This window comes from Emys orbicularis, chromosome 9, assembly GCF_028017835.1.
Source record: "Emys orbicularis isolate rEmyOrb1 chromosome 9, rEmyOrb1.hap1, whole genome shotgun sequence".
Lineage (NCBI taxonomy): Eukaryota > Metazoa > Chordata > Testudines > Emydidae > Emys > Emys orbicularis.
The window spans coordinates 52,252,636-52,264,078 of NC_088691.1; the positions used below are offsets into that span (position 1 = coordinate 52,252,636).

Here is an 11,443-nt window from a genome sequence, read left to right on the forward strand (position 1 = left end):
GAGACCTGAAGGTCTATATGGTAAATCCCATATATAGGGGAAATGTGTTCTCTATAAATCACAGTTGCCGTCTGACGAAGTGGGTATTCACCCACGAAAGCTTATGCTCCAATACGTCTGTTAGTCTATAACGTGCCACAGGACTCTTTGTTACTTTTTACAGATCCAGACTAACACGGCTACCCCTCTAGTAGTTGCAGTAATGATGCTCTAATTGAAGTAGGATTCACTTCCATTATGGGAGCCTTCTCTCAGGGGTCAATAACTTTCTGGAAAAAAAATTACCCTTTGGACTGAAATTTCTCTTGCTTCTTAGTCCACAGGTGTCTGAATTTGGAAATGTCGCTAGAATGACCCGGAGCAGTCTGTGGGGTAGTTGAACATGAAGAAGTGTGGGTCTGAGTCTTCAGTGCCTTGCGATTGATGCGTTTATTATGCCTGCACAAAGTGGGAGTACAGTGCTACCATCCAGATTTGATAGCCCTTTATGCCCACTTTGCACTGGGGTAAATGATGACACACGATGGAAGGTAGCGGAGCGTCAGGTCCCACATCCCTGTGGCTTTCTTTCCTTTGTTCTTTATGGCTAATGATCATTTATACAAAACCAGGATCTTTTATTTCTTTGAGAATCCTTCTGTTCTTTTACAATACCCCGGATGAAGTTGGAGGGCCAAATTCTTGGCTGGCATAAATTGCCACAGCCCCACTGAACACAAGGGAGCTGTGTGGATTTACACCAGCAAAGAGTTTGACTCGTAATGTCCTGGTTGTGACACCAAAGTGCTTTGCCGGGGAAATGATGCTGATGTCACAAGTAATTTCCTGTATCTGCGGCTGCTGATTGGGACTAGATCCCTGTTGACCATCCCAGCAGCAGGAATGATTCCCTTCCCTTCAATATGTGGAATGAACGTCAACTAAATGAAACCGGCATCACCCCTACATCATGTTTTTAATTTAAAACCAAGTGATGAAAATACCTGCTAATCCTCAGCTGGTGCAAGTGCTATTCATGGCAAGCTGTCATCTCTGCACCAAGGGCATCTGCTCTCATCCCTCACCCCTTCCCTGCCACCGTCCCCAGGGAAGGGGCCTGAAGACAGGGACGCGTACGTGCTTCGTGATGCAAAGCAGCCCAGGGTGTAGAAGTGTCACTCAGGGTAGAACTCTGAAGGCTGAGGTTTCTACTTTACATGCAAGGAGGAGCAAGGAGGCAGCTGTTGCTGCCAGCCTTTGACGTCTGCTTTCTGGCTTCGGGAGACCAGAGCACCTACAGATTCTCTGTGGGAAATGCAGAGTCCTTTTAAACACCCGCGCGCACATTCATTAGCATTCATGGAAGCATCTAACGTAGTATTCCTAGTGCAGGTTCGCCGGATGAGTTTAACCCTTTCATTGAAGGAGTCAGTCAACAAAACGCCAGCAATGCTAAAGGCCAGAGCGATCTGTGCTCCCATCATTTAGGTGCATTTGCCATATATGATAGCACTTGATTAACATAAATTTCCCCACCCTAAAGCTGGCATAGGGCACATCCCCTTCATGGCTTTAGCCTCACTGTAGTGGAAAGGGAATAAGTATGGCAGGTGCTTCATTCCTACCTGTTGCTTGTGAATGGAGGAGGGCCAGGGTTTGACTTCAGTTGTACAAGTGCAAACATGGAGTAATTCAATTAATTTTACTGCAGTTTCTCTGGATTCGGACTGGCGTAGGTGAGTTTCTATCTTTTGGATAAACTGTTGTTGTCACATATGTAGGGTCCTACCAAATTCATGTGAAAAACTCAGCACGGCCTGTGAAATCTGGTCTCCCCCATGAAATCTGGCTATTTTAGGGGGTTGTGGTATTGCCACACTTACTTCTGCGCTGCCTTCAGAGCTGGGTGGCCAGATAGCAGTGGCTGCTGGCTGTGCACCCAGCTCTGAAGGCACTGCCACTACCAGCAGCAGTACAGAAGTGAGGGTGGCAGGACATGGGGGTGTTGTCACTTTTGGGCGGGGAGGCGGGGAGGATGGGCTGGCCTTACAAGTGGGTGATGTGGGTGACTGCCCAGGGCACTGTGGTTGGGGAGAGCACTGCAGCCACCCTCTCACAGGCAGCCCAAGGCCTCTTTGCACCCAAGCTCTGTGGAGGGGCAAGGTTGGGGGCACCCCGGCCAGGGGCTCCTACCATGCACTGGGCTCCAGCTACTAGTCCCGGCCAGGCTGCAGAGGGACAGGCCTTCCTCTTCTCCTGCATGGGCCACTGCCGGGGTCAGGTAAGACCAACCTCCTCTGGTGGCACAGAAGCAATGGTTCCAATGCCATACCATGCCACCCTCACTTCTGTGTTGCTGCTGGCAGCGGCGCTGCCTTTAGAGCAGCCAGCAGCCGCTGCTATCTGACCACCCAGCTCTGAAGGCAGCGCAGAAGTAAGTGTGGCAATACCACAACCCCCTAAAATAGCCAGATTTCACAGGGGAGACCAGATTTTACAGTCCGTGCCACGTTTTTCACGTGAATTTGGTAGGACCCTACATATGTGACAATAACAGTTTATCCAAAAGTTAGAAACTCACCTACGCCAGTTCTAATCCAGAGAAACCAGCAGTGACGCAGAAGTAAGAGTGGCAATACCGTGACACCCCCCCACCCCCCGGACTCCCTTTTGGGTCAGGACCTCCACGGTTACAATACCATGAACTTTCAGATTTTTTAAATCCTATGACAGTGAAATTTACCAAAATGGACCGTGAATTTAGTAGGGTCCTACACACATGGTTTGGAATCTCAGCTACAAGGCCTGCAGCCAGACCACCCTGCGTTAAGATCCTCTCAGGTGCCATGAGCTAAGTTACAGGGTCAGGCTGGCTCAGCACTTGTGTGGGAGACCTCTCACGAGCAGCTTGGAAGGGAGTGCCATTAGTAACTCCTGAGATGTGTCCTTGACGCTGATTGCTTGGTTCTGATCTCACTTACACCAACATAACTCAATCAACTTCACTGAGAGACGAATGGGGTCCTGAGTCTTTTCTAAAGTAATGCCTAGCACCGTAGCATGAGGGCAGCATGCTGCTGAAATTGACATCTTCTAGATGAGATAGAAAATGGAAGTCCTGATCGATCTCCTGGTGTTGTTTGTAATCACTGGGGTGATAACCCTGCCATCCTAGCCAAATGCCAGCTCACGCATTGCATTGGATCTCAAATTCTTTCTACTGCACTGGATCTAATTCTTCCCCTCCTGTCCTTCGAAGATACATGCAACATTATTACGTGCTATGGGACAGTTTATTCGTGAGGCGAGTGCATTTCAGGGGTGGATGATGTGATGCTTGTTTATAAAGGATATCTCATCTGGTTAGCTGTATCATACAGCACATACGGGTCTCTTTGGGGATGAAAAAGATACTATATAAATTCAAGATAATGTTATTGTGAGACTAGACCCCCTGGATTATAAAACCATAATAAAAGAGTAGAGAAGTAACTCATACAGCTAAAGGAAAAGGAAAATGTAGGGACAAATTAGAGGAATCCTTTTGGCATGTTACTAAATAAGTGGCTTATTTCATCCTTATTCACCTACATTTCTATTTAACAAATAGTTTTATTAGAGGGACAAAAGTGGGTGAGATAATATCTTTTATTGGATCAACTTCTATTGGTGAGAGAGACAAGCTTTCAAGCTACACAAAGCTCTTCTTCAGGTCTTTACATGTCTTTTCATCTACATGCCCTTGATGTCAATTGTTTTTTTGTTTTTTTTATAGTTTCCTCCATAAATACTGACCAGTACCTTCTCTCCTCTCCCTTTCCCTCTCCCTCCCTTTTATGCGCATTGACTTGTCCTCAGTAGCAGCAGTAGCAAGGGGGTGTTTCTGAAGAATAGTTGTAATAGTAGTTGGGGGATTTGATATTGTATTTTGGGTGGGCATTAGATTTTCTTTCAAACAACCTTTTGCCAGCTTGCCCTGCAGATCCTTATTTGGGCACCCCACTGCAGCATCTTCATCCTTTTGAGGACCACCTTAAAATGACAGAAAGGTCAAGGGAGTGGAGTAGTGTTGCCATCTACTGGGGGCTATAGACCGATCCAGGAGGTGGAATTGGTTGCTGGAGTTCAGGCATGTAGATTAATGTTGTCGTGATCAGGGTAGGCAAGGCAGGAATGATAAGATAAATTTGAGCATCGGGCATTGTGCAAGGCTTTGCCTTGTAGTGAAACTTAGGGTATTAGTAAACGGCAATCTGTTTTATGTTGCTGAATGGAAGATAGGTAGCTAGCCATTATTTAATGAAGGAAGAGGTCCCAGCTTTGTGTAGCTGAGTCCTGGCTGGGTGTTGCTTTTGGACCATTGCTGTTGAATGTCTCTTCAGCTGGGTATATTCATCAGCATTAGGGAAAGGGGGAGGTGCTGTATCTGTGCTTTTATCATCTAAACTTAGGTCCAGGTTGTCTCCCACCCCAACACTAGCTCTACTAGATAGTAGGTAAGATGCTATGTGCAGTGCCCTTCAGCTCCTGATTCAAGGTAATGTAATGTAATAGGGCTCCATTTTGGGTCCATTTGGAAGCTGAGGTTGGTGCTCAATGGTGTGGCATCCTTACAGTGCAGGATGTCGTGCGGTGAATGCATTACAGCAGTGCTTCAAGGCTTGCCATGGCTCCCAGTTAGGAGTGTTGGGTTTGACCTATAATGTCCTCAGTGGTTTGGGACAGGGTTATTTCAGAGACTGCCTCTCTCCCTGTTGCCCTACTTTCAGAGCCACAGCAAGTGAAGGCTCTCAAGCTGTGGTTTCCTTGCTCTAGATGAGAAGGAGCTGTTGGCAAGTGAAAAGCCCCTCTACTCTGGAATGTTTTCCCTGCTTAGGTCCACAGAGGCTGGATATGTTAGCTGTGTGGACATGCTACAAAGCTCATCTGTTGTCTCGGGCTTTTGACTTAGGGGCGGGGGGAAGGGTCAATGGCAGTGACATGGGGTTATGATTTGTGTTGATCTATTTTGGATGCAGAATTTTTAATTCTCAGTACACCTGGTTGGACAGCTTGTTTGTGTTGTAGGTATTTTGATTCCTCTTCTGCTCTGTACATTTAATTATTGTGCAGCACTTAGAGGTGTGAACAGTTGCTTAGCAAACTGAGGGAGAAGGCTGGCGGCAGGTCTGGGTAATTCCTAAGTACTTTTGTCCCAAGGGGTGATAAACAGTCCAGGGCATACAATTGAACTGCTTGTCCTTCTTCTCCAGGGTGGGAAGATCCCGGTGAGGTGGACAGCCCCCGAGGCCATCGCCTACCGCAAGTTCACCTCCGCCAGTGATGTCTGGAGTTACGGCATTGTCATGTGGGAAGTGATGTCCTTTGGAGAGAGGCCGTATTGGGACATGTCCAACCAAGATGTGAGTGTTCTGGGCACTATCTCTGTGTGTGGATCAGTCTCCAAGGGGAAGAACCAAGTGCTGCTATTCTACTCCCCACCCCGCCCAGCCTCTCCCAGCAGGAATCACTGGAAAGAACGATGTAGGAATGCTGACAGAAGTCACCATGGGAATAAGATAGCCGTATATCATGGAAAACCAGGAGTCTCTTGGTTTCCAGGGTCTCCTGGGTGGGTTCACACAGCTGGGTGTGTGTGTGTGTGTGTGTCTAAACTCCTTTGGAATTTGAGCTGGTCAGCAGTAACTCATTGTGATATCGAAGACTTCTGCTTCCACTGAAATTCCGGAGAGACACTAGGGGCGTGAAGAGAACAGGCTGTTCCTCCCAGCACTGGCCTGCTGCCCCTCTTCAGCCTCAGTGCCCCAACCCGACGGGTTGTGTGAGAAGGAAAGCAGGGGGTACAGGAGGCTGTGTGAAGAGAGAAAGAATGGGCAGAGGGGAAGCTCGGAGGTGCCTCCAAGCTCTGTCAGTGCCCTGCAATGGGATTTCATTATTGCAAATAAGGAGGTCAGGGCTGGGACAGGTGACTCAAACACATTTATCATGGCTGCTAGCCAGCAACCAGCCTGCCCCAGTCCGTTCCTCACCATAGTGAGTTTTAACAGTATCTGTCTCTTTGCAACACAGTGTACGTTAAGCTTGAGAAAGGGGATGATGAGGAGAAAATATGGGTTATGGGAATGGAGCAAGGGCAGCAGAAGCTTTCTAACAGTGGGGGGTGGGCACCAGCGCCCAAACTTTGGCCCCACCCCTGGGCCGTCCCTTCCTCCCGAGGCCCCACCAACACATCCCCTCTTCTCCCTGAACCCTCGCTCTTGCACAGCCTCTTCCCCCCAAGACCCTTCTCTCCATTGTTCATCCTTACAGCTGTAAAAAGTGGTGGGGCCATGGCTCAGGGGTGAAGGAGGAGAAGGAGATGGAGGTGTGGGGAGGCAGAATAGGGTGATGGGGAAGTAGGGAGACAGAATAGGGTGAGTGAAAGAGAGAGGGAACAGAAGGAGAGGTAAGAGGAAAAGAATGGGGCAAGAGGATGGGGTTAAGAGACAGGCAGAGGAGGCGAGTGGTTGAGGAGGTGGAGAGGGATGAGTGGCCACATTTTCACTGGCAGTACCACTGCCTCAGCTGCCCAAACCCTCCCCTACCAATCCTCCCCAATTTAGCCTTCCCTGTGTGTAGGAGCACTACCTGCCTGGGAGCAGGACCGGACACAGGCCTCAGTGTTTGGATTTCTGACCATGTGGATTTGGAGCCGAGGCACATTTGGCACATCCACGTACTTGGCTTGCTGGTGCTGAGCCCCCCAGCTTGATACTAGTCTACTCACCCCACCCCTCCCAGCCCTTTCCATTTGAGGGCACCAGACGATGGGGAATAAGAGACTCTTCTCCCTCCCACTGTATGGCAGCCAGAGAACAGGGGTGAGGGGCTCATTTTTCATTCCCTCGTATATATTTGGAAAGAGAAAGACCTGGTTCCATCCCTCTCTGGGTCTTTTGGTGACACAAGGCCATGACAGGCCCTTAGTCCTGAGTATATGGGGGGCTCACCTGGATGCACACACCACAAATATCGCTTTAGATTTGGCAGCAGTCCCTCTCCAGAAGTCACTGCAGAGAGTAGTGCAGAAGCTCTCGCTATGAGGTGTTAGCTCACAGCTACTCCAGCCCCAGCCTCTCAACCTGTGCAGCAGTGGATGGTTTTCAAGATGAAAAAGGCTGATGAATGAAAGGTTTTAAGATAGGAAATTGGGAAGAAAAACCAGTAGGCTGATAATTGGACTTCAGGAAGCCGGAAGGCCTTTGAAAATGTTCAGAGGGTTTGTAACCCAGGGAGAGAGACTTGGTAGTTCAACTACTGTACTCCAGTTTGATCGGCAGAGATAATGAGAGTGGCAGCTCTCCACAGAGAGGGACTACAATACCCTTGACTCATCAGAGCTCAAATTAACCTCTGAGTGCCTTGGTTCCATCCGAGCCAGCAACACCGCCTTGGCTCCTTTTGCCTGCGATCACACCGCTTTCCCACATCCACATCATTAATGGGGAGAACACTGTAGCTTGTGGCAAGGATTCTGCCTCGGAGAGAGGAGAGGGCAGTGGTGGCGAAGTGATTACTCTCCTAGGTTCCCTTCAGTGCTTAGATGCCTGTATTTGTGCTAGTGCAGGCAGCTGTGTTCATTACTGTCACAGGTGCACCAATGTACTGCAGAGGCCATCTTTCCCTGAAAATCTTGCTTTTAGAACACATAGCTCTTTGCTCTGGTATTGGGTCAGATCATCACTCTTGTAAAGCCTCTGACGCATCACTGAAGTCAGTGGAGATACAGCCATTTACGCCAGCAGTGAATCTGACCCACTGAATTTGGGAACTCTTGCCTTTAGTGTGAATCTTTTGGCCAGTGGAAAGATTGATTTTTTCCAGGGTGCATGTTGCTTTGATGGAGGTACGGGTTGGGTTTGATTTTTGAACTTTGATGACTGTTCTGAGATTTGTTCCTCTATTTACCTGCTGGTTTCATGCTCCTTCTCCCTGCAGGTAATCAATGCAATTGAGCAAGATTACCGTCTTCCCCCTCCTATGGACTGCCCAGCTGCCCTGCACCAGCTCATGCTAGACTGCTGGCAGAAAGACCGCAACACCCGCCCTCGCTTCACCGAGATAGTCAACACCCTAGATAAAATGATCCGCAACCCGGCAAGCCTCAAAACTGTGGCTACCATCACCGCTGTGTGAGTCTCAAAGTGCCCTGATACTGTATGTGCAGTGGGAAGTTCTGGGAGAGTCAATGGTTAGGTTTTGCAAACTCATCGCTTAATGTTCCAAGCCATGGACGTAGGGCAGGGGTGGGAAAACTACGGCCCGTGGGCCAGATCCGGCCCCTCAGGGTTTTGGATCCAGCCCGTGGGATTGCCACCCCCGTGGTACCGTGGGCGCCACTCCATTCCGGGAAGTGCCTGGCACCAATCCCTGCGGCCCCTGGGGGAGGGGGCGCAGAGGGCTCTGCACGCTGCTCTTGCCTGTGGGTACCTCCCCCGAAGCTCCCATTGGCCAGGACCAAGGAACCGCCTGCCCTGGCCCCGGTGCGCACTGCTGCCACCCCGGAGCCGCTCCAGGTAAGCGGCACCGGGCCGGAGCCCACACCCTGAACCTCTCCTGCACCCACACCCCAACTCCCTGCCCTGAGCCCCTTGCCTGCACCCCAACCCCATGCCGCACCCCACACCCCTACTGCACCCCAACCCCCTGCCCTGAGCCCCCTCCCACACCCCACACCCCTCCTGCATCCCAACCCACTGCCCTGAGCCCCCTGCCTGCACCTCGTACCCCTCCTGCACCCCTACTCCCTGCCTTGAGCCCCCTGCCTGCACCCCAACCCCCTGCCGCACCCCACACCCCTCCTGCACCACAACCCCTTGCCCTGAGTCCCCTGCCACACCCTTTCTGCACCCCAACCCCCTGCCCTGAGCCCTCTGCTGCACCTTGCACCCCTCCTGCACCCCAACTCCTTGCCCTGAGCCCTCTGCCGCACCCTGCACCCCTCCTCTGCCCCAACCCCTTACCCTGAGTCCCTTCCTGCACACCACACCCCCTCCCACACCCCGCACTCCCTCCCGCACCCCAACCCCCTGCCCCAGCCCTACATTCATGGCCCTGCGTGCAGTTTCCCCACCCAGATGTGGCCCTCAGGCCAAAAAGTTTGCCCACCCTTGATGTAGGGTCATAGACCTAGTTGAGTTGTTGCCAGGCAATCAATTATCCAATTAATTTTGCTTTTCTTTTTTGTTGACAAATCATTCATGACCCAATCAAGATTTGTACAAATGTATTCACTATAAATAGCCATCAGCAGTTGTTGTTGTTCATGGGTAGACTCTTTGCTATTGGTTATTCCTGGCATGTGATTGATGGTGAAAGTCACATGGTATTGTTTCTACCCTTTAATTGGATACTGAAACTTTTTAAACAGGAGAATAATGAAAGACAAATAATGAATAGTGCCCATGCACCAAATACCCATGCAAATAGTGGTGGCATACAAGGAATTCTCCAAACTTTCAGATATATAATGTCTGTGCATGAAAGTAATCCTGAACAGTGAATAATAAAAGACATGAGCAAGATAGACATGGCAACATGGCAAATAGCCATGGTAGAATCAAATGGCTGTGCAGATGTTAGTGAACACTAAGTTTGCAGTATGCAGGGGCAGTATGGATAGGATAGGATAGGATGATATAGTGACTCAGCATTCCCAGGTACACTTCTGCCTCCTTGCTGAAGAGGCTGTGTTCCATTACCTCATGAAAACAGACGTTTGTGCCGATGTGCCACAAATCTTCACAAATCCTGCCTCTGTCACAAGTTACCATCTCCGGGACCACTTTTAACTCCATATAAAGACCTTGGCCTTCCAAACCATCTGCAAAGGACCTGTCCAGACCACACTTAGAAAGAGTTATGTTGTTAGCAGTCCATCCATCCTGCACATGTACAATCCAATAGCCACAGTAAGTAGGACACTATCTGCAGTGCCTTTCAGCTCAGATTCAAGGTCTCTCTGTCTTCCCGGGTATTTTGGAGTGGCGGCTAGGGGTGCGTGAGGGTATGGTGGGAGACTGAGAGTTCAGGAAATATTGGAGGGATTTAAGATTTTTGGCAGCAATCCAAAATAGATGGATTTTATTTACATGTGGCAGTGGGGGGACTGGGATAAGTGTATTTTTAATAAGCACAAAATAATTGTACTTCTCAGTCACAGACTGGCAATGCTTCACTGATTATACACTAGGTAAAGTGCTGGCAACAGCATGACCCCATTTCTACCTACTAGCTGGCTGGTTTCACCCTTGTTTTTGATCTACAGCGTCTGTTGGCTTGTGTTTTCAGTCCAGCTTGACCTAGGCTCCTTTCTGTTGTGTTTCAGGCCTTCTCAGCCACTGTTAGACCGCTCCATCCCAGATTTCACTGCCTTTACCTCAGTAGAAGATTGGTTAAGCGCCATTAAAATGAGCCAGTACAGAGACAACTTCCTGACTGCTGGCTTCACCTCCCTCCAGCTTGTTGCCCAGATGACCTCAGAGTAAGTGGCGCATACAGTGTACTCACCTAAACTCTTACTCAGCTCCCACTGAAGTCATTGGAAAGACTTCCATTGACTTCTGTGGGAGGAAGATCTGACTCCTAAAGACTGACTTTCTCTTGAGATTGTCAGTGCTTCTTGGTCGAGACAAGGTCAGAAGTAATATGAGAATTGCCTTTCTTGTGGTAGTTTACTATTTTCTCTTCCAGGAAAAAAACACACTAGGAAATGGAAAAAATAAATAACCTCAAATCAACCAACTTTTTTGAACTTCAGATAGGTTTGGTTTGAGTTTGGGGCAAATATTCAGGTTGGTTTTTCTGTCCAATACGTGCTTGCTTATGAGCCTGCAAATACAGGTCCATTGTTTTAGATTTAGAGACGGGACACCTTTTATTTTGCTTTTCTCTCCTATCTCATCAGTAACACTAAAGAACAAAATGAGGTGTCTCTGGGACAAATAACCTGAAACATATTAAAGAGTGTAAAATTAAGACATCTAAACTGAACTACCTGTTGTTTTTTTACAGAGATCTCCTGAGAATAGGGGTGACTTTGGCCGGACACCAGAAGAAGATTCTGAACAGTGTCCAGTCTATGAGAGTACAGATGAGTCAGTCTCCAACCTCGATGGCATGACGTCTCTCATTTTATGGGGATGGGAAACGGAGGGGAAGCAATGAAGGGTCAGAGGTGGGACGGGAGGAACAGACTGACAAAGCAGTGAAAAATGTGGAAGGGTTGAATTATCATCTGAGAACTGTAGCAGCTGCAGACAAAGAACACATGGGACTCGTTTCTAACCGGCAGCTTCCGTTTCTCGCTAACAGAAGCACACTTACCAATGCCAGGGGAAACAGCATATAAATAAATATAAATATGTACAAATCATATATTTAAAAGACAATGAAGACAAACCAATGTGTGTTGGGAAAAAAATAG

The 11,443-nt window shown here is 48.8% G+C and overlaps 1 protein-coding gene across 2 annotated transcripts in view; it reads left to right on the forward strand.

The window, feature by feature from the left end:
• EPHB1 (EPH receptor B1) overlaps window positions 1-11,140 on the forward strand; it is a 311,307-nt gene extending 300,167 nt beyond the window's left edge. For both annotated transcript variants that reach the window (XM_065410514.1, XM_065410515.1), the window contains exons 13-16: window positions 5,232-5,381; window positions 7,957-8,150; window positions 10,346-10,501; window positions 11,032-11,140. In XM_065410514.1, the coding sequence (XP_065266586.1) occupies window positions 5,232-5,381; window positions 7,957-8,150; window positions 10,346-10,501; window positions 11,032-11,140 (609 nt within the window). The remainder of the gene's footprint in view (window positions 1-5,231; window positions 5,382-7,956; window positions 8,151-10,345; window positions 10,502-11,031) is intronic.
• The last annotated feature ends 303 nt before the right edge of the window (window positions 11,141-11,443 follow it).